Here is a 23,475-nt window from a genome sequence, read left to right on the forward strand (position 1 = left end):
CACCTACTAAGCATCTGGTGAGGGTTTCCTGATGTGAGACAGAACTGGTGTACAGACTCCAGTCTCACATCCACACAGGCTGCCATGGGATCCCCCATACTCTGAACCTCATCTGTGTTAATAACTCTCCAAAGACCGATCTCTAGGTGCTATGAACATGTGAAGGATTAGCAGTAAGTTCTCAACCCACTGACTTCTAGGAGGAGATCCATGGATAGGGGAGGACCCTGAAACCAAAGTCCTGCCATCTTGATTATGTTCCATAACTTATTTGCATGTGCCTCAAGAGTTTAACATAAAAAGAAGTGTGTATTAAAGGGGGGGCTACAGAGGTGGGGGTCACCCACTAAGGAGCAGATGGGATAAACCCCATTTGTGTCTGCTAACCACACCTCACCTCTTTCCTCAGGAATCATTTTGGTGGCCATGAATCCTTACAAACAGCTGCCAATATATGGGGATGCCATCATCCACGCCTACAGCGGACAGAACATGGGTGACATGGACCCACACATCTTTGCAGTGGCAGAGGAGGCCTACAAACAGATGGCCAGGTAGTTTGCTCCTAGGCCAGCCTTCCTCTGCTCTGTGTGCACTCTCCGAATTTGCTCAGCCCTCACAGCGAAACAGAGAACAAATGTGAAGTGTCCACCCAGCGTCTACCACCTAAGTGGTGCCAATCCCACGGCAGCAGTATACCACCATACTCCTGTGGCTTGAAAAGCTTACAGCATTGTTTTTTAAAAATATCTTCATTATGTAACGGTGTGTAGGCTTATAGAACACATATGTTCCCAAGTGTATTTTGAATTGTTGCTCTTAAAATAATGTCAGTAGGATGTGCAGAAGTTGTTGCCGGGCTTGAGAGAGCTGTCCTGAGATCCTCCTTCGAAAGCTTGTCTGAGTCTGGCCAATTTCGGGACAATTCGATCTATCTCCTGTAAACATAGCTTTCCGGACCTAAACTTACACTTTGTATAAGCGGTGTGTTTGATACTAGGACCTGCTCTCCTGCGAGACTGAACTTCAAGGCCTCTGAGAAGCAGAGGGCAGGCACAGAGCCCCTGGTGTGTGGGTTCCCAGGAAACAGAACTTCTTACAAGCCATGAGATCCATTCCCTGAGTCAGGAATGTAACTATTATGACACAGTGAAGAAGACTCATGGAAAGACTGCACCGGTTTCCTGTGTCTTCCCACCATGGCTTCTCCCTTGGCAGATCTTGCTCCAAATCCCTTCAAACGTGGTCTATCCTAGTCACAGTTTTGAATGTAAAGCCATGCTCTTCTAGTGGTGGATGACCTTGACCATGGTAGTGGGGATCTCAACACAAAGGGACAAGGACATAGCAGGAAACACTATGTGGTCTCATATTTTAAAAAGCTAGAAGGAAGTTCAGTGAATATTTGGACCCCTGGGGCAGTTCCCTAACAGCCCGTTTTCTAAATTAGATAGATAGATAGATAGATAGATAGATAGATAGATAGATAGATAGATGGATAGATGATAGACAGACAGATGATACAGCCTTTTGTTTTGCTTTGGTTTATTGTTGTTATTGTTGTCATTATTCTTTTTGTTTGTTCTAAGACAAGGTCTCTTGTAGCCCAGTTTGGCCTCTAATATTCTATATAGCTAAAGATGACCTCGAACTTGAAATTCTCCTGCTTCCACTTCCTCAGTGCACCACCATGCCTGGCTTATGGGGAACTGAGGGTCAAACCCAGGGCTTCGTGCATGCTAGGCCAGCACTGTACTGGCTGAGCCACACCGCCCTACCTCCTACTCGTGTCCTCTTCAGAGAAGGTCTTGTTACATTGCCTAGCCTGGCCTTGAACAACACTGCCTTTTACTGGAGAGAAGTTAAGCTTTCTTAGTGTGTCTCAGCGCATCTCTCGTGTGTTGCTTTTAGGAACAACAGAAATCAGTCCATAATCGTGAGTGGGGAATCCGGAGCCGGGAAGACTGTCTCTGCACGCTATGCCATGAGGTACTTTGCCACTGTCAGCAAATCCAGCAGCAATGCCCATGTGGAGGACAAAGTCCTGGCATCCAATCCCATAACAGAGGTAGGCACAGCACCACTGAAGAAGGAGATGCTGAGGGTTGGAGGTGCAGAGGGATGAGGGTGGGGAAGGGAGCTAGCTCCGTGCATGAGCTATGTTGATGATGTAACTTCCTTCCTTTAAAGACCCAAGGAGTGAGGGTGGCAAGGACAAGGGTATAAGTTCTGTGGTAAGATTGGAGGAGGTGAGGCAGAGTGGTGACTGCCTTGGCGCTCTCTGCCTGTGGGTCTGGAGGTTGTGTCATCAGATTTCAAGAACCCAAATGGGTACTGACATCCTGGGGGTAGTTCCCAGCCACGTGGAGATCAGCCCCAGGCATCCACTCTCACAAACTGGCTGTTACTGTCTCTAGAGTGTTTCAGGGGAATTGTTTGAGCTTTGAGAGTCTAAAGTCACTCAGAATACTGACAACTTACCCCTGGGTATACATTAGCTATATCCACTTTTATTCTTTTCAACAGTGGAGCAGAGCATCCCAGGATGAGCAGATAACTCATGAGAGAAGGGATACTTAGAAAGTGCAAGGAAGGCCAATGCTGTATGCCTTACAACACGAAAAGACTGCAGAGAAAGGGCTTGGCAGTGCACCCTCCCCCCCCCCCCAGCCCTCTCCCTGTTTCCCAAATCAGAAACCATGTCTGGCAATACTCAACATAATTGAAAATAGTAGGACTCAGTCCTTAAGATCAGGACTCTGTGCTAACAGATGCATATTTTAAAATGAAATCACCACACAGATAGAGAGGGAATTGAGCACGCCTGAAGTGTACAGCTACAGGCACAGGCTGGCCACATGGAGAGATAATTCTCCATCCAAGATAGTAATAGAAAAGCAGTCCGGAGGAAGTGTCTCATGACCTGAACAACTGTAGCACAGTTTAAAGTTTACGTCCCCAGCAGACTATAAATACCACAAAGGTGGGACCACACCAGTTAGGTGCACTCTTGCTGACCAAGCCTGTGACTCATAGTAGGTACACAGCAGACATCTGCCAACAAAAGCTGTAATGATCTAGACAAGACGAGTTGCGGATATACACACATGTATATACACATCCACCTGTAATCCTAGCAAAGGAAGTGGGATGGTAAGTTTGATGCCAGCCTGGACACAGTAAAAATGATGGGGAGAGAGAGAGAGAGAGAGAGAGAGAGAGAGAGAGAGAGAGAGAGAGAGAGAGAGAGAAGAAGGAGGAGGAGGAGGAGGAGGAGGAGGAGGAGGAGGAGGAGGAGGAGGAGGAGGAGGAGGAGGAGGAGGAAGAGGAGGAGGAAGAGGAGGAGGAGGAGGAAAAGGAGGAAGGCATTCAGACAGAGAAGTAGATTCAAGAATGAAAAATCAGAACCGGGTGGTGGAGGCCACTGTGGCAGTGCACACCTTTAGTCTCAGCACTTGGGAGGCAGAGGCAGGTTTCAGGACAGCCAGGGCTACACGGAGAAACCCTGTGTTGAAACAAACGAAGAATGAAAATTAGCCCCTGAGGTGGGGGGTGGGAGGGGCAGTCTGTGGGAAGTCTGTGTGGGAGGGAGCAAGGTTACAGATGAGCAAGCGAAGGTGTGGGCCTCAGAGAAGGCGGTGCCTGCGTAACTGACACACTTTACGCTCCCTCCTTTGCTCCTACCAACTCTTAGTCCATTCAGGTGCTCTAACAGAGCACCACCGGGCTTAGAAAGACTAGAGGGTTATTCCTCACAGTTCTGGGTGGTGTAGAACCAAGACCAGAATGCCAGCACAGCAGGGCCCTCTGAAGACTCTGTTTAGTGTCTTCACAGGGCTGAGAGAGAGAACATGGACAGTTCTTCACTGAAGTCTTTTTTATATTGGCATGAAACCCCCTCCCCTAGGGCTCCTCCATCACGCCGTCCCAGAAGTCCTGCTTCCTAATACTAAGAGAAAATGTGAGGGCTTCAGTGCACAGAAGTCTGGGCTGGTGAAGTAGCTCAGTGGATAAAGCCGTGTGCTCCCAAGCATGGTGACCTGAGTTCAGTCTTGGGACTCACAAGGTAGAAAGAGAAAGCTGAATTCCACAAGCTGACCTCTGACTTCCCTCCATGTGTGTGCAGGCTCTCACACACACATACACACAGAAAGTCATTTTTAAAAGAATCATGTAGGTGGGGGAGGACACATTCAGTCCACAACAAGGTGCATACATTTCCATATTACAAGTAGAAGACATGAAAAAAAGAGGCTATTTTTTACGGCATTCTACAGAAAGCAGAAATGGACCCAGGGCAGTGAAGCCCAGAATCCATGCTTGTTCTGACTCAGGGGAGCCAGGCTGCTCTTCTTCCAGCTCCTCCACTATCCTCCCCAGCCTCCAGGAGTGACTGAGGATGTCACTTGGATCACCACTCTGGTGATGCTGAACCCTATGTGTTCTAGGCTGTTGGAAATGCAAAAACCACCCGCAATGACAACAGCAGTCGGTTTGGGAAATATACAGAAATCAGCTTTGATGAGAGGAACCAGATCATTGGTGCCAATATGAGAACCTACCTCCTGGAGAAGTCCAGAGTTGTCTTTCAGGTAAGGATGGAAATATTAAACTGGAGAGATGGCTCAGCAGTCAAGAGCACTGACTGCTCCCCCAGAGGTCCAATTCCCAGCAACCACATGGTGGCTCGCCGCCATCTGTAGTGGGATCCGATGCCCTCTTCTGGTGTGTCTGAAGAGAGCAACAGTGTACTCACATACATAAGTAAATCTTTTAAAAATATAATTTTAAAAAAGTATTAAACCTCCTTCTTCCTAGTGCTAAATCCTGCTTCTGTACTTAGACTCATTGGGCCACCTGTGGAGGCCACAGCTGGAGGGATCCAGTCTGACTGGCTTTCCTTTCCCCCCCTTTCTTTATCTGTTCTTTCTTTTAAAACCAAAAGTTGATGTTTAGATGTGGTCTCCTGTGTTGCAGAATTGAGAATAAAGGTTACTGTGTTTTTGATTGGGGAGAAAAGAAAACCTGTATAGTTTAAAAATCTGCTGTATCTTTCTCAAACATGAACATCGAAGCAGGCAAGGCCCCAACCTGGCTTTCTTGTGGGTGAGAGAGGGGATTGGATCTGGGGTAGGAGAAAGGCTTTTCTGTGAATAGAGTGGAGAAACTTCTTAAACACGGTAGCCAGAGCAACAGAGCAACAGGAAACCTTGAGCAGCCCATGGCATCCCAGAGCTTTCCACATATAAAATTTACACCATGCCTTTGCACGGAATATTTCCATGTAGTAATGTTTTCCTGGGCCTTCTTCTTGAAGATCGTCTCTGGGCTCTAGTTCTTGCTCAGTGAAAAGGACAGCCAGCTGTGAGCTAGCCACAGGCATCGGTGTCCATTCCAGGAATCAACCATCCGCACTGGCATCTAGGGGCCTCTAGTTGAAACACTGGCATTTTCATTGGTAAAGGGTTGGTATAATTTGGGATTATTTTTCTTTACAGTCAGAAAACGAACGGAATTACCACATCTTCTACCAGCTTTGTGCATCCGCACAGCAGCCAGAATTTAAACACCTTAAACTGGGTACGTGGTGGAAGGCACATGAAAGTCTCTTTTTCTGAAGGCGTTTAAATTCTTAATTTCTTCCTTATTATAACATAACTTTAAAAGAAACTTATTTTGTCATCTGAGTGTGTACCTTTAATCCCAGCACTTAGGAGGCAGAGGCAGGTAGATCTCTGGGTTCAAAGCCAGCCTGGACTACAGAGTGAGTTCCAGGACAGCCAAGAATACTCAGAGGAAACCCTATCTTGAAAAAACAAACTATGTTGTCTAAAAACAGAGGACAGTCTTTAGACCTGAAATGAATGCATTAAGACAATCAATTGAGCCAGGTGTGGCACCATACATTCATCTTCTCAACACTCAGAAAGCAGAGAGGAAAGTGTGCAGGGGCGTGGGGGCTGGGGATATCTCAGTCGTACCCATCTAGCATGCATGAAGCCCCAGTTCTCTCCCCAGCCCTGCAATACCAAGCATGCTGCACATGCCTATGATCCCAGGAGTGTTAGGGACTAAAGCCAGAGCTTTAGAGTCAGCCCTGCTTTTAAGGCCCTGCTTCACTGTCAAATGAGGGCCCTGGAATGAGGCCTTCGTTTTCCTGACTCTCAACTTCGGTTTCTATGATATCCTTGTAAAGTGTTTGATGGAGCCAATTAAGTGTGAACTTCCTTTTCTGTTCCTTCCTTCTCCCTGCCCCCGTCTCTCTCCCTCTCTTGGACAGGATTTTATGATGTAGCTCAGGCTAGCCTTGAACTTAGTACTGGGATGCAAGGGAAAGCAATTCTGCCTGGCCTTTTCTTATTTCTGATAACCATGTATGTCAGATTTCTGAATTGTGGATGGAATTAATTGTCCTTTTGGTTCCAGGGAGTGCAGAAGAATTCAACTACACGAGAATGGGAGGTAACACTATCATTGAAGGTGTCAATGATAGAGCTGACATGGTGGAGACCCAGAAGACCTTCACACTACTGGGTAAGGGACACCAAGGTGATGCACCCTCTGAGAACATAAGAACATGACTTGGCGACAGGGCAGGGAGTGTTAAGAGCACACTGACTGCCCTTCCAGAAGACCCAGGTTTGATTTCAAGCAACCAGTTGGCATCTCACAGCCACCCCTAACTCCAGTAACAACTAAGGAGATTTGTCTTCTGAACTCTGAGGGCATTAGGCACTCATGGGTTCATATACATGGAGACCAACACACATACAAATAAAACGAATACAATTTTTTTTTTTTTTTTGTTTTTCGAGACAGGGTTTCTCTGTATAGCCCTGGCTGTCCTGGAACTCACTCTGTAGACCAGGCTGGCCTCAAACTCAGAAATCCGCCTGCCTCTGCCTCCCAAGTGCTGGGATTAAAGGTGTGCGCCACCACCACCCAGCTACGAATACAATTTTTAATTTTTTAAATAAATGACATGATTGGCCCCAGGCACTGACTTGTCTCTACCCAGCCCCAGCCCCAGCCCCAGCCCCAGCCCCAGCCCCAGCCCCAGCCCCAGCCCCAGCCCCAGCCCCAGCCCCAGCCCCAGCCCCAGCCCCAGCCCCAGCCCCAGCCCCAGCCCCAGCCCCAGCCCCAGCCCCAGCCCCAGCCCCAGCCCCAGCCCTGCACACAGGCACAGAGTCATAGACAGAGTCCCCCATAGTGTACAGAGAAACACCTTCTTGGGCTACTAATGGCTAGAGCCACCACTGGGCTGTATGAGGTGTCAAATGCCTCAGGTAGTGACTGGGATGGAATCTGCTGTTTCCAACAAAGCAGATTCTGCTCAAGACTGCTGCCTGTGGGCTGCTGTCTCCTTGATTTTCTGCCATGTTAGACACAGATATAGATCACTGCCTGTTTCTGCCGTCTGCAGCCCTTCCTGTCTTGCAGTGGTCATTGTTGCTAGCTGTTGTTCTGACCCTTGGTCTCTGCCAACAAGTCCATACCCAGGCTCCAGGGATGAGACCTGGCAAACTCATTCCCTGCTTTCTGATCCCAGCCAACGTGGTATTAGAGTGACACTGTCTCAGAACAGATAGTGACTGACTGAGGTTTAAAATTCTTCTGCATACAGTGTTGGTGAGCACATTTTTTGACTCTGAAAGGCCTGGTAGTCAAGAGATTTGGTTAAAGACCACAGAATGCTAGTATCCCTGGTTCTGTGGTTTCCTTTGCTTTTCTCAGTCACTTATCTGTCATTTGTGACATTAGCCACCTGATGGCTTGCCAGGCTCAGCTGTCACCAACTCTGGGACTCAACAGGGACAAAATGCTCTATGAATTTTTGGTCTGGTATCTGTCATCTTTGAAGCAGAGAAAATTCGCATGGTATTGAGATTACTTAGAAATCTGCTTCCAGGATGATCCAGGAACCCAGGATTCCTCCATGGAAAGCTTACATGGCAGCAACTGTTCTCTGGTACTCAGGGCCTGCTGTCTTGCTGGACAGCAAGGGCAGTGCTGGCCTCCGTTCTGGTCTCCACCCAGCATGGACCAGATGAACATGTGATAGACATGTGATGGACAGGGACAACTTGGACAGTGATGTGAAGAGGTCCCAGCTCACATCTCCCCATGCTCACAGCAGTGCCACAAACATGCATGGTTGCATCCTGATCAGCACAGCCCAGTTCCTAGCTGGCAGCGGGACACACAGTCCTCTTAGCAGCTGGCTTGGTTTATTTTCGGCACCAGGAAATGGGCCAGTTCCCTCTGTTCCACATGCATCAGTCAAGATCCCAGAGGTATTATGTGGCTAAGTCAAAACAGGATTAGGAATAGAGGGGGAGAGTTTATTTATGACTGGACCAACACAGGGATTGTGAGTGGGGTCAGACAAGCCACCAGGGACAGCAGGGACCCAGGACTAGTGGCAGAACTATTCTTGACTTTTTCCTGTTCAGACTAATTGTTATTCTATGTGCCTGAAAGGACACTGAGGTAAACTCAGTGGCGGGCCAGGAACAGATATCTCTATCTGAGGCCACACAGCCAAGCACGGAGGAGCTGGGGAGCACATGCTCAGAGCATCTTCCTGCTCTGCTTACTCCTCATCCCCTCCTCTTTCCCCTCCACCTCCTACGCCTCCTGCTCTTCCCATTGGTCAGAACCATCTTTGTTGCCATAGTTACAACACTGTCTTCACTGCTGTAGTTATTGTTGTCATCTTCTTCCTCCTGTTCCTTTTTCTCCCACCCTGCCCTCCTTTGTCTCCCTCCAAGGCTTCCCATTAATCAGATGCATGCAGAGATCCAAGGACTTGAGAGCCCATTGCCTTGATCCACAGTGGTTGGTCTCTGAGGACTGGGGACAAATGGAACCCTTGTATCATCTCACCTTAAGAAGGATTCTGGGAGCTTATGAGCAAGAGAAAAGAGAACCTTTAAAATTAAGTATATAAAATACACCAGAGCCTAGTCTCCTTAGAACCTCACTTAAAATAGCTGTGTAATAGGAGTTGTCTTTCTTTGTTGTTGTTTTGTTCTGGGTTTTGTTGTTTTTCTTTGAGACAGGGGCTCATGTAGCCTGGTCTGGCCTTAAACTTTTTATGTAGGATGATCTTGAACTTCTAATTTTCCTGCCCCCACCTCCTAAATGCCTCAGTTACAGAAATAGACTATGCCCAGTCTGTGTGATACTGGGAACCAAGCCCAGGGTCCCCTGTATGACAAGCAAGCACTCTACCAAGAGAGCTATACCCTCAACCTCAGTTACAAGTTGAACTCCAGCAGCCCAGGAGAGAGGAAACAGCGCCCCCTGGCTGCAGCATTCTTATCTAGGAGAGGAACTGTGAATAGCTTCTCACTAAGTCTACTTCACATCCCTGCCCCATGATATTTCACACCCCTGTCCCATGAACTTCCCACTTCACACCCCTGTCCTCTAAAAATCCCACTTCACACCCTGCCCCAACTCCTGGCACTGCAACTGGAGAGTCTTAGAAGACTCTAGGTGCTATATTATGGGACATAGGACAATGGTAGTGCCTTGACTTGGGGAATGTTTACTTTCCAGGATTCAAGAAAGATTTTCAGATGGACGTTTTTAAGATCCTAGCTGCCATCCTGCATCTGGGCAATGTGCAGGTCACCACGGTGGGCAACGAGAGGTCTTCAGTCAGTGTAAGATTCATGTTTACTTTGCCCTTTCTGAGTGTGAAGGTCGGTGGGGCACAGCTCGTAGCTCACTGGCTGCCATGGATGAGACAAGGCAAGGCTGGACCTGCTAGAAAGACTGGTTTAGCAGGAACGAGGAAGAAAGCTTTCCAGGGGTTATCTTATTCCCTTGTCACAGTGCATGCGTGTGTGTGTGTGTGTGTGTGTGTGTGTGTGTGTGTGTGCGCGCGCGCGCGCGCGCGCACGCTATATGTTCTTTTACTCAACAACATCTAAGGAGCCTACTATGTGCTAGGGGTTGTTGTAAGCTCTGTGAAACACCATCAGACCAAACAAGAGGTCCTGGCCTCACAAGAGGTATGATCTGGAGAAAGTAGGGAAGCCTGCCTACCATAGGCTGAGGGCAGGCAGTGGATCTCTCTCCAGTTCTACTTTCCAATTACCAGGTGACTGGGGTTTACTTCTGCCCTCCTCCAACTCACAACTGCCCCTCCATGTCCAGGCCTTGCAGAGTTTGCCAGTCCTCGGATGACTGGGATAGTGGGAGAGCCGAGTGCACTGTGGCTGTGGCTCTGACCTACTCCTGCCACACTCCCACAGAGTAAACATGATTCCCACCCAACAAGCTTGGCTGCCCGAGTACTGTTGCACCAGGATTGCCATTGGGGCAGGATCTCAAAAAGGAAAGAATTCTAAGACTTTTTTTTTTTTTAATCATTTAATTGTATTTTATGTACTGAGTGCTTTGGCTGCATATGTCTGTGCACCCTTTCCATGCCTGCTGCATGGGAGGCCAACAGAGAATGTCAGATGCCCTGGAACTGGACTTACAGACCGTGGTAAGCTGCTACATGGGTTCTGATACTCAGACCTCCATTCTCCCGAAGAGCAGCCAGTGCTCTTAACTGTTGAGCGTTTTCTCCGGCCCCAGCTAAGACTTGAGGAAAAAGGAGCCCTATAATTATTGACCCTGGCTTTGGTACAGCATTCATTGAATTCATTTATTTTCAGGAGCTTAGAATGTCAGACAAGCGGAATTCAGGTGAAGCTTTCCTCTTAAAAGCCCACTGGCTGCTGCCTCTGTGTATTCCTAGCATAGCAGCCTCTCCAGCTGAGTCTTTTTACTTGAGGGGTTTGGTCCTTTCTTAGACAGAAAGGCTCTGCCAACCCCTTCCCCAGAGAGGATGTCAGGCAGGGCCAGAAGGAAGGGCTGTGCCACTGTGGCAGCGCAGGAAGGGTGAGGTGAGGAGCAAAGAGGCGGGGACACTTGGGGTTTACATTTTTTTTCCTCCACTTTCTGAGCATTTAAAGAGCAGTCACTGTGTGATGCTGCCTACCTTGGGAGGAAGGATGGTGTGCAGCCACATGGAATCATGGCTCCCTGGCCAAGTGGCGAGAGCTGGAGGCAGTGCGTGCTGGCTAAGGCAAATAGCATTCCCAGCCTCTTGTCTGCAGGCCAGCGGGGCATCTCTCATTATTCAGACTCAAGAAGAGAAAAGTCACTTTGTATATTCAGAAGAGTCCCCTATTAGCTCTGGTGTCAGCTGAGAAGCTAACTCAGGCTAGGAACATCTCCCAGGCCTGTCTGATAACGATACCTTCCAGGGCAGATAGATGACTTAAGGGAATCCTGACCACATTAGTTGGCCTCAGAGTTGGTGTACAATCCTGTGCTGACAGCATGTGGCTGGAGAAATTGCGGGGGGGGGGGGGGGGGGGGGGGGGAGACAGCTGTGTGTATGGATGGAGCAGGCCCGCTGGCTTCCACAGCCAGAGTGAAGAGACCCAGAAAGACACAGCCTGATCTCTAGATATCACCGCAGCAGGGAGAATGTCACCACAGCCTCCTGTTCTACTCCAGGCTTAATTTCAGTCACAAGGCCTGTGTATCTGACATGGCTGTTCCTCTCTTGGACAGGCCTGGCCAGATGGGGCAGTATTAACTTTGGATGTCTGAGTGACCCTGATGGGGCTTGTGTTTGTTTCTCAAAGGAGGATGACAGTCACCTGAAGGTGTTCTGTGAGCTCTTGGGCCTGGAGACCAGTACAGTGGCTCAGTGGCTCTGCAACAGAAAAATTGTGACCTCCTCGGAAACCGTGGTGAAGCCCATGACCCGGCCTCAGGCCATCAATGCCAGGGACGCACTGGCCAAAAAGATGTACGCTCGCCTGTTCCACTTCATCGTAGAGCGGATCAACCAGGCGTTGCACTTCTCAGGCAAGCGGCACACTTTTATTGGTGTTTTGGACATTTATGGGTAAGATTCTCTTCCGCGAGCCCGCCCTTCCCTATTTAAATGTCAAATGCCCTGCTATTTTTAAGTTGCACCCTTCCACTTGTCCTGCTTGTTTTGAAGATTTTTTTTTTTTTTTCTATATTGTGTGTAGAGAGATTAAATACAGCTCCTGGGTCATGGTGTCCTTTCTGTAGAGAGCACACTGAATAAATGACAGACAAGGGCTAGGAGATCTCTTAGCTGGCAAAATGCTTGCTATACAGACGTAAGTTTGGACCCCGACTGTAAAAAGCCAGGCACAGCAAAGCACTTGGGAGGCAGAGGAAGGCCAGCATAGCTGACCTGATGGCTCTAGGTTCAACTAAAGACTCTGTCTCAAAAGTTAGTCTGGGAGCAATGGTAGAAGATTCCCAACATGTGTGAGCACATACATATACATATAGAACACATGTACACAATAAATGCTCAACTAATAATGGCCAGCAAACCTCACTGTGTGACAGGTCCTGTGGTAAGTGGCTTCTTGGTCTTCCAGCCACCTAGAAGCACCCCCACATTAGAGATGTGTAACCAAAGCTTGGAACAATTAAGCTGTTCACAGCTGGTTCTTTGGCAGAGAATGTGGTCCACTTGAATCCCCTACAGGCCCTGATGGACTGAGTCCTGTAATACCCTCCTGTTCCCCAGGGGAAGTGCCAGTTATGGCTGGTTGGCATCCTCCCAGTGTGCAGCGTGGCCTGCCATCTCCTGCCCTCACACACCTGCATTCCTGTTCTTTCCTGAGAGATAAGGGCTCTGCTCACCCCACCCCTTTTTCAAACAATGCAAAGCTTGGGCCACTTTGGAGTTTGGTCGCATCTTTCTCTCTGACCTGTCCTGCTTCTCTGATCCCAGTCCAGCTCCTGATGGAGGTGCTTTCAAAAGGCAAGGTGGAGGCTGGTGTGGAGGTGACTCCAAGGGGCTTTCGGGTTGTCATAAACTTCCCTCTTCACTTCATTCCTGCCACTCTCCCAAGACCATACCTGGCTTCTCAGCACCACACTGGCAAGATTGTCCCAGGAAAGGCTTGATACTTTCCATCAGTTAGGGGCTCTTCCCCACACAGAGAGAGGGGCCCAGGCCTTCACACCGAGGGAGGGACAGTCCAACTTTTCACACAGGTAGAGAGCCAGCTGTTCCAATACCTGTTCCAGATATTGAGGGAGTGACTGTTTAATGTAGATTTTAAGTGATTACTCATGGCTCTCAAGAAAACATATCAACAGTTTGAAAATACTAATACAGGACTGGGTTAGGCTAGTAGATTATTTACCTCATCTCAACCCAAGAAATAATTTCAGTAACCAGTAAAAAATTGAATAAAATTGGAAAAAATGTTTAGCCTGGTTTAAGAAATCTTACATTGAGGTGGGAAGTGTTTGCTGTATTTTCTTGAACTTGCCTTTAAAAATGTTGGACTTCTTAGCTTAGGAATATATTTCTTCATAGTTTTAATGGTTTATTTTAATAAATGTGTGTATGTATCTGTGTATATGTAGGTTTGTGTATATGTGAGTGCAGTGCCCATAGAGTCCAGCAGAGGGCGTCATATACCCTGCACTGGTGTTACAGGCACTTGTGAGCCATTCAACATGCTTACTGGGAACTGAACTCTGTCCCTCTGCATGAACAGTACATGCTGTTAACTGCTGAGCCACTTGTTTATACTTTTATCCAACAAATAAGTACTTACCAGGCACTGTGTGATTAAAGGTCCTGGCCTGGGATTTCATTTTCCTGGTGAAGGAGGCAAAGAAGTCAGGATGATTACAGTGAAAGAAATAAAGAGTGTGTGCACATGTATGCACACATGTGTGCATGAGTGTACTGTGTGTGCATGTATGTTCATGCATGTGTATGTGCAAGTATGCATGTATGCATGTGTGCATTGTGTGTGCGTGTGTGTGTGTATGTGTGTGTATGTGTGTATGTGTGTGTGTATCAGGATGGGAAGGAGGTTCAGATCCATTGAGTTCCAGACCATTGTAATGAAGAACTTGGATCTTGCGGCTAAGCAGCCTATCATATGGTAAAAGTGCTTGCGCATTTAAAAACTTGTTAGAGTCCATTAAAATATCTAGTTAGGAAATGAAACTCTTGTGTAGTGGTTATAAAAATGGTTCATTAAGTCTCAGCTCCTCCCTAGGTGGCAGATCTTGTGGCCCAGGGTGAATCACTTCCTAGCACTCTGGCCTCTGTGTTAATCTGGGTCCTAACACATGCTGCCCCTTCTGAGGGAACTGAGCTCAGCTTAACCTGGACATGACAATGGCTGCCAGGGAAAGTTTTTACACAGGTGAAATTGCAGCTGGGAGCTTTGAGGTTCAATGGCAAAGGGAAGGAAAATTTTTATTTTTGATGCCCCAGGCTGTCCTGTGTTTATGTTCTTTGGTCCAGGGTTGGAAATGTCCAGGTCTGAGGTTAGACCTCTGGGCTAGGCTCTCCAGCAGTCCAATGGCATGTTTTCAGAGCACTGAGGACCTCTCCTGCAGGCCTATCAGGACAGTCAGATGGAAGAAGTCACCAAGCCATCTTGAGCCTTAAGCCCTGGTCTTGTGGTGCAAACCATTGTCACAGACAGCACACCTCTGGCACCTTAAGTCATAGGTCCCTGGATTTTAACTTCAGCTCACAGTACCTACAAAGGATCATCATTTGACAATGTACCCTATTGTGGGAAACCCTGCTCTCTTTAGCCCTGGCCTGGTCCAAGCAAGCCTCTACTTTCATTTTCTTTTCCACTTATGGTGCTTTTTTTTTTTTAATGATACAAAGTACAGCTGCTTCCAGTCACTCTGGAGCTGCCCAGTAACCTTTGTGGGGCAATGACCCCATAGGACCAGAGCCACGAGGGACAAAGCCTTGGGCATGGAGAGGAGGGTGGAGGATGGGGATACAAGCTGCCTTTTGGGAACTATTTGCTGTCCCTTGGGTCTCACCATGGCCTCTTGGACTCTGACCCTTTGTGAAACAATGAAGTTAAATGAATCCTCCATCTGAGGCAGAGTTAGAGCAAAGAGAGGCACACAAAGGCAGGCATCTCTGAAGACTTCCTGCCAGCAGCATGCTCACCTCCCCACGCTCTCCTACCCCACCCTGGCCAGGCAGAGGAGTCCATGTACACTATAGTAAAGTGGACACTGCAGCCTCCTCTTGAGAGTCAGCTAATGTGAAATTCTGGCCTAGGTTCACATGCAGCCACAACTGGCGAGAGCTAAGTGAGGTGGGTCCTTAAGACAGTCTTGTTTGTCACAGGCACCAAGGGGCTCACTGCTGTGCAATAACCAGCCAGTCCCCCACCATTGTATTCTGCCTGACTGCTCTAGGCTCTTGAGTTTACAAGTCACCTGGGTAACCCTAGAGACAGCTATTAAAGCCTGAAGACAAGGCAGGGATGTGTGTGGCTTCCTGCTAGGCTGAGATATTAAATGACCTTAGAGTTTTGTTCCAGGAACTCTGAATGCCAGCCTGGGGGAGGCCGATTGTTTTGTATTCCCCTGGATGGTCAGGGAGAGAGGAGAGATGTGTTCTCATATTGAAAGTCCATGTGCTACTGCCAACCAGGTGCTATGCCCTGAGAAATGGAGCTAACCTCTCAGTTGTTTTCTGTTCTATAGAGGGAAGACAGTAATGCTGATACCCGTGTTACATGGATTAATCAATATGCCACTTGCGACAAGTCTACTATAATGCCTGGCTTGGGGAAGGGGAATCATGTACACTCAGATTTGTTCCAGGGGACAACCAGTGGGGAAAAGGGTAGTTTGTCAACTGACTGCCAGCTTAGAAGGAACCAGCAAGCAGCTTTGAAGTGGTTTAAATTTTCTGAAAGCATAGCAGACCTCTTAAGCTATGAAATTGTTAAACACACACACACACACACACTGGTGCATGCACGTGCACACGCATGCACACTTAGCTATAATGAAGGTCTAGGTCCTGGGCTTGCTTTCATTTTAATTTGTCCAACTGTGTTTCAGTTTTGAGACCTTTGACGTAAACAGCTTTGAACAGTTCTGCATCAATTACGCTAATGAAAAGCTGCAGCAGCAGTTTAACCTGGTAAGTGACTGTCCTCCTGGAGCCTATGCTCGGCCCTCTGGGTTCACGGGAAGAGACACAGCCCTTTTCTGGTTCCTCATTCAGAAATCCAAGCATGCATGAGTTGATAGGGAAAACAAAACAAAACAAAACAAAACAAAAAACAAAAAGAACCCTTCCTGATAGAGCTATACACTGAGTTGCTATGCCGCACTGTGGCTGTGTCTTGAAACTGCACCGCCATCTTTGACTCCCTTTTTGGGACAACTTGTGATGCTTTTGTCCCCATCTGTCACCTGTTTCCTTCGTCCTCCAGGAGGAGCCTGAACCAGGTCCCAGGGAAGCCTCCTTGAAACCCTGAATTCTAGTATAGGTTTTGCACACTACCTACATAGTCAACATCCTCTGTGGCCGCCCAGCCCTGGTTGAGCTGATCCAGGCCAAGGAGGCTGCTTTTGTCCCCAGAGAGCTGCAGTAGCCACTGGGACTCAGTGCTGGTGGTGACACTTGTTGGTCCAGGCCTGACATACTGGAAGTGGAGAATCCACTCCGGATGGTGTCAGGGTGATAACCAGACCCACAGGACACCTCTTGGAGGCTCTGTCCTGGAGAGTGGCGGGCCCGTGTCCCACGGTCTTCCTGACCACGGATCAGACAGACCCTCATCGGCACCTTCTAGGCCTGCACCAAGCCTTCATGTCTCTCTCTGATGTTGTCTAATGTCCACCTTGTCTTTGGGATCCCCTAGCACGTCTTTAAACTCGAGCAGGAGGAGTACATGAAGGAGGACATCCCGTGGACTCTGGTAGACTTCTATGACAATCAACCTGTTATTGACCTGATCGAAGCAAAAATGGGAATTTTGGAGTTGCTGGATGAAGAATGCTTGGTAACGTTATGTCAGAATAAGTGGCTTCTTTCCCAGCGTTTATTGAGTAGCTACAGACGCACACACGGCTGAGCAGTCTTCTTGGAGCTATATATAGAAAGCCAGATGTCTTAGCCATTTGGTTGGATATAAAATCTGAGACACTGATATGGAGCCTGAACCCTGGGGGCCTTGGACCCTTCCACCTTAGCAGGCTTATGTACCACCCTTCGGTATGAATGAAAAAGATGAGGACATGACACCCCTGCGTATGGTGGAGGGGGAGGTTTATTGTATGTAAATGAATAAAAGAAATAGGGAAAAAAGGAACCCGACTGCTCCTGGGTATGGTAGGGGGAGAAAATTTATTATAGATATGCAGAAGAGCACAGCCAGAGGCAAGGACATCGAGCAGTGTCCAGAGTGGGCCTGACCCTGAGCTGGGCCATGTAAGAAGGGGGGAGGGGAGAGCAGGGGAACCAGGTACTGCATGCAAGCCAGGGGTCCCAAAGGCACAAAGACGACAGGTAACTAAGATGGTTAGATTATACAGAGAAGGGCAACCCAGCCTCCTAGGGAAGGGGGCAGGGTCTGCCATCCAGGAGGGCCTTGTAATAGGTAGGGACTGAGGGATGCAGAGAGAACCTAGCAGCCAGGTCCCCTTTGATATGTTAAATAGGCACCTCAGCCGTCTGTCTGGGATTTGAAACTGTTAACAGTAGATATAATGGAAAGAACAACCAGAGGCATCTGGAAGGGTCCAGACTGAATGGGGACATGAGAGGGGGGCCAGAGAAGAATCGAGAACTGAGAGACCAAGAGGCCATGTAGCCAAAAGAGCTTGGTTATATAGGAAAAATCATCTGGGGGAAGGCAGTCAAGTTCAGGAGCTGGAGAGGTGGAGGTATAGGTATGGGGCGGGTATGCCGGCCAGGATGACCCTGCAATAGGTACTAGTGAGCGGGCCTGGGGGAGGGAGACTGAAGGCCAGATTCCACTTGGAAATGTCAAACAGGCACCTCAGTTAGCCATTTGTCCTGGTAACATGCACAACATGACATCCAGCAAGGCTGTTATCTTTGAGACAAACATGCAGACGATCTATAGGGCGTACAGTGAATGGCTCTACCCTGTGTTTAGTGTAAGTCACCAGGAGGGGAAGGTAATGTCAACACCATGTGACTCCAGAGAACCTCTAGGAGTTTGGTTATTTTTTGCCCTTTAGGAGTCACTTAAGGTGGGTCAACACAGCAGAATGTCCCAAGAACAAACAATCCCCTGGAGAGTATGAGTGGGCTTGAAACAGTAGCCCACTTGAGAGCCCCCCAAGATTTATTTGCTTTAAAATAATGATACCATATGTCAGATCCAAAAGAAACCAGACTAACAGCTAACTGTGGTGCCTGTTAGCATACCAGAGTGCATGCAGGCCTCCAGGCTCATCCAGTACCTGTGGCTCCTCCCAGCTCTCCTCACCCCACCCCCTATCCTAACCATCTCCAGCTCCAGGGCTTCCCTTCCCCAGCCTCTCAATGCATTTCACTTTCTTGGCCCCCTCTCTCTTGCCCCTCTCTCTTGGTTCTCTCTTTTCTTCCCCTCTCCTTCTCTTCCCTCTCTTTCCTCTTGTGACCCTCTTTAGTCTGCTGGCCATATTCTGTCTACTACTTTCTCCCTCTGCTCGGGACTCTTACCTCATATCTACAATAAAAACCTTCCCCTCAACCATACCTTGGAGCAAATCATGTCCTCATTTTTATACTTAATAAAACTACCATTTCTCTATGATCCTTTCCTGGAATTCTTGGTTCCATGGTTCTTCCTGATCACCTTGTTCAGCACCACCCAGGCACCAGCTCTTGCAGGCATCAAGCCAGTGTTCTAGAATGTTCTAGAGCCAGGAATATTGAGAGGTTAAGGTAGACTTTAAGTATTTGTAAGTACTGAAGGTGACCTGGAAGTTATTGAGCCACAATGGAGTATGGGATTCACTCTGTTTGGGTTGAACTTAACTTGTGGTGTTTAAATGCCAGCATTAAAAACATGTTTTTCAAGGAGCTTAGCTGGAGGAAGTATGACCTTCGTTATGGGAGTCAGGAAAACCAAATAAAATCTATTTTCCCTGAGATGGGGGTAGGGAAGACACACACCTGGTGTTGTCCTTCCTGTTCTACCAGGAATGGAGTCAGGATCCCATCCCATTCTTCTTTCCTTGAACTTTGAAGCTTCTGTGAGTAGAAGGAGAAAATACTGCCTATTCTGCATTTATGCGTGTCTTCATTCCCAAGTCATGACATGGTCATGACCAAAGTCTTCTAAAGGGACATTGGTATAGCCATTTAAATATTGTGATAAATACTTCATATACTTGTTCATAATAAAAATAACTATCTATAAAGATTAATAAGATGGTTCTAAGAGAACCATCTTTAATATTAATCTTTACTAGAGCAATGGTTCTCAACCTGTGGGTTGTGGCCCTTTGGGGGGGGAGTTGAACAATCCTTTCACAAGAGTCACCTAAGACTATTGGAAAACACAAATATCTACATTACAAGTCATAACAATAGTAAAGTTACAGTTCTAAAATAGCAACAAAAATAATTTTCTGGTTGGGGTCACCGCAACATGAATAACTGTATTAAAGGGTTGAAACATTAGGAAGGTTGAGAACCACCGGCCTTGAGAAAGAAGGTCCTCTGACTTGCAGTGGCTCACTGAAGCAGCAGATGACCTTGGTGCCCCCAAATCAGCTTCTTTCCTCCTCTAGCCATTTTGTTTCATCTTGTTTCCGTATTTGAGATTTTCCTTGCCTTCTCTTCCAGTTGCCTCATGGAACTGACGAAAACTGGCTTCAAAAGCTGTATAACAATTTTATCAACAAGAACTCTTTATTCGAGAAGCCTAGAATGTCAAACTCATCCTTCATCATCCAACATTTTGCTGACAAGGTACAGTGACGTCTTGACCAACGTGCCATACCCAGGTCAGAACTTTTCTTGTGTGGTTGGATACAAGTCCCACTGCGGGGAGCTGGGGAGACAACAGCTCAGTAAAGTGTTTGCCTTACAAGCATGGGGACCTGAGTTCAATCCCCAGATCCCTTTGTAAGACAAACCAGGCATGGTGACACACATCTGTAATCCACCAGGGGAAGGTGTTTTATTGCAGGTAAAAGAGAAAAATCCCAAGGCATCTGGAAGAGTCCAGTGCAGAGAGTAGAAGAAGCAGACAGGGCATGCCCAGGGCTAACAGTGAGAGAAGGGAGAATATTAGGAGGAAATAGTGGATGGATAGCAAGAAAATAGCAAGAGAGAGAGAGAGAGAGAGAGAGAGAGAGAGTAGTGAGGTGTCGAGATAGCAAGATAGCTAGAGCAGGAATAGAAGAGATAGCAGGTTATAAGAACAAGTATCTGGGGAAGAGAAGCCTGTGAGCTGGAGCAAGCCTGGGGGTTTGTGTCAGAAACCAGCTCCAACACGACAGGTAAACTGAGGCAATTGATCGCTCAGCAGAGTTTTCTCTGAAGAAACAAAACTTGACTCACAAGTTCCTGGGGAATGCTGGCATATATCTAAGTACCAGAAATATCTCTGTAGTCCAGATTGAGTTCATTTCTGGACATATGTACTGCTTAAGACCTAAAAATACGAACACACACAAAAGAGGGCCTGGGAGTGTAGCTAGGTGGTAGAATACATGCTAAGTGCATTAAAGCCCTGGGATTGACCCCATGTAGTACAAAGAAAAGAAGGGGAGAGAAGAAACGGGCTTGTACCTGATGCTTCGTGCTCTGGCCTCTGGGGTAACTGGCCTCTCTCTGCACAGGTGGAGTACCAGTGTGAAGGATTCCTGGAGAAGAACAGAGACACTGTCTATGACATGCTGGTTGAAATCCTCAGAGCAAGCAAGGTTGGCAGGGTCCCCAGGGGCACAGGCTGCTGCTCTTTGTGTACCTGACACAAGACAGAATAGAGTTGCAGAGAAAGGAGCACCTGGGTAACAATGGCACCTCAAAGTGGTTTTTATTTCCTTCTTTTTCCAATACATTTCAGTATATCCATGTACCACATTTTATTTGTTTTGGAATGGGGCTAAAGTATGTTTTAGCATCTGAAAAATTGTCAGTTGTATAATGTAGATGACAGAGAAAGGGGACAGCTAACACAGCTGGTTGGGAAAGCACAGATAACATTTGACTCTTTCACTGACTCTCAGGAATGTGGCACTAGCTGAGGGCAGACTATAGAGTCCCTCACCTCTGGGGACACAGCAATGACCACGTCCTGATGACCAAGTCTTCCAAGAGGCACCCAAATTCTAGTGGAAGGCATGTCCCTTCACACATACACAGCAGTGTGAGGATCCCATGGCACTCAAAGAAATCTAAAACCAAGGAGCTGGGGAGAGCTCACAAGCATGAGGACTTAAGTTTGATCCTTAGCACCTATGTCAAAAACCAAAACAACAAACAAAAAGCAAAAACCAAAACAAACAAAAACCACTTGCCTATAGTCCCAGCACTGAGGAGGCAGAGACAGGCAGATCTCTGGGGCTGGCTGACCAACTAGAGTAGCCAAGTTGCTACGTTGCAGGTTCAATGAGAGATCCCGTCTCAAAATATAAGGCAATGAATGACCGAAGACACACCCAATGTCAAGGCATACACACACGCACACACACCTGCACACACATAGAAAAAGAAAGAAAATCAAACCAAGTATAAGGAATGCGGCCTTGGACATCAGATTCTAGATCCATTGCCTGGTGTGATGAACGTTATCTCCAGATGAATGCCTTGTGGCCATTTTCTTTGCTACTTCAAACCTTTCCTGATAAAACTTTAAGAAGAAAGTATTTCATAGATAGGCCCTCATTTTATACTCATTTGGTCTACATTTATTTCTTCTTTTAGGAGATTCAGTCCCCTATTTAAAGTGCTCAGATCCTTTGACAGTTCCCTACAGGAGCCCAGACAATTGCCCTGATGAGTATAAACAAAGGCCACACCCAGCAAGGTGGCTCGCAGGGGAGCATTCTGTGTTGAAACATGGCCTTCGAACCTTTCACGTCTTCTGGCAGAATTAGTTGACTTCCTTTGCTGATTACTTAGCCCCAAGCTTACCCCAGGGTCCTGTCTAGAAGATGTCTTACAGACTGGGCCTGTCTCCTGAGCTGACAGGTGGGAACTCCAGACTCAATCGCTGCCCAAGGACAGGGCTCTGCTTTAGAGGTCGTTATCCTCTTTACAAGAGTGAAGAGCAACAGAAGACAGACACTTGACACAAGTGATGCACAGCAGAGTGTGGGTGCCCCCAAAAGAGGAGCAAATAAAGATGAGAGAGCAGAGGCAGGACCCGGGCCAGCCTGATGTATATTCATAACGAGCTGTAGGTCAGCCTGGGCTACACAGTGAGACCCTGCCTCAAAAACCAAAAAGGTCTGAGAAGCTAGCTCAGTCAGTAAGTGCTTCCCATACAATAATGAGAGCTTGAATCTGAGTCCCAGAACCATGTAAAAAAAAAAAAAAAAGCCAGGCACAGTGGTACACACATGTAACCCCAGCAAGTGGGGAGGCAGAAACAGGGACTCTCTGGTCTTCCTGTATTCTGATTCGGGTAAGCTCCAACTCTCCATGAGAGGCCCTGTCTCAGAAACAAGGTAGACAGTGTTCTTGAGGTGCAACACCTTGCATGTGTACATGCACTTTCACACCCATGAAGACACACTATACATAAAAACATGCACATATACACATAGATATAAGGATATGGGTTCAACATTGTCAACAGGGTGTGGCCGGATAACAGCTTTGATTTGTAAGTAGAGCTTTGATTTGTAAGTAGAGAGAGGTTGCTGGGCTCTGAAACTAAGCCAAAGGGCCCAGTAGGGGCAGGAGCTGTCTCTTCTTCCTGATAGAGCAGTGCATGCATACAGACGCTTGTGCAGTTGTCTTCTCTCTCCCAGTCCCAGGAAGCCATGGGCATCACCATGCAAGAGGCCTTCCCTACACAACGGAGTTCTGGCTGTGGAGGTGGCTGGAGCCGTCACCTGGACCCTCTCACATAGATAGCTGCCATGATTGTATATTGGGTCTGTGCTGGCAGAGATACTAAACCCTCCCTGTTCCCTTCCAGTTTCATCTCTGTGCCGCATTTTTTCAAGAAAGCCCTGTTCCATCCTCTCCCTTTGGGGCAATGATCACAGTCAAGTCTGCAAAGCAGGTCATCAAGCCGAACACCAAGCACTTCCGGACCACAGTTGGGAACAAGGTACAGGCAAGCAAGGTGGGAGATGGTCACCAGTGAGGCCAGGCTCTGGGGAGCCAGATGACAATGACCATAAGACCCACCGCCCAGGCCTGGCTTCAGACAACAAGCCTCTTCCAAACCATCTGTTAAACTCCTAACTTCAATTTAGCACATCCTAGTGCCCCTCCCTACCTGTGAATAGTCATATGCTATATTAGTTTTCTGCTGCCAGGGAACCCTGGTCAGGTAGAATGCACCTGTAAGCCACAGTCATAGTTCGAAGCCTTCCCTGACAGATGCTTGTGTGACAGTACCTCTTCTTTTGAAAAGAAAATTTTAAAAAACTTTTCTTTATGTGTATAGGTATATGTATATGTGT

The 23,475-nt window shown here is 47.6% G+C and overlaps 1 protein-coding gene across 2 annotated transcripts in view; it reads left to right on the forward strand.

The window, feature by feature from the left end:
* Positions 1 to 23,475, forward strand: part of Myo5c (myosin VC) — a 71,760-nt gene that overhangs the window by 14,255 nt on the left and 34,030 nt on the right. For both annotated transcript variants that reach the window (XM_076937883.1, XM_076937884.1), the window contains exons 4-15: positions 410 to 554; positions 1,912 to 2,068; positions 4,449 to 4,592; positions 5,499 to 5,580; positions 6,427 to 6,534; positions 9,565 to 9,671; positions 11,658 to 11,923; positions 15,922 to 16,003; positions 16,731 to 16,871; positions 19,673 to 19,798; positions 20,674 to 20,757; positions 22,983 to 23,117. In XM_076937883.1, coding sequence (XP_076793998.1) covers positions 410 to 554; positions 1,912 to 2,068; positions 4,449 to 4,592; positions 5,499 to 5,580; positions 6,427 to 6,534; positions 9,565 to 9,671; positions 11,658 to 11,923; positions 15,922 to 16,003; positions 16,731 to 16,871; positions 19,673 to 19,798; positions 20,674 to 20,757; positions 22,983 to 23,117 — 1,577 coding nt within the window. The remainder of the gene's footprint in view (positions 1 to 409; positions 555 to 1,911; positions 2,069 to 4,448; positions 4,593 to 5,498; positions 5,581 to 6,426; positions 6,535 to 9,564; positions 9,672 to 11,657; positions 11,924 to 15,921; positions 16,004 to 16,730; positions 16,872 to 19,672; positions 19,799 to 20,673; positions 20,758 to 22,982; positions 23,118 to 23,475) is intronic.

The sequence above is a fragment of the Arvicanthis niloticus genome, chromosome 7 (assembly GCF_011762505.2).
Source record: "Arvicanthis niloticus isolate mArvNil1 chromosome 7, mArvNil1.pat.X, whole genome shotgun sequence".
Classification (NCBI taxonomy): domain Eukaryota; kingdom Metazoa; phylum Chordata; class Mammalia; order Rodentia; family Muridae; genus Arvicanthis; species Arvicanthis niloticus.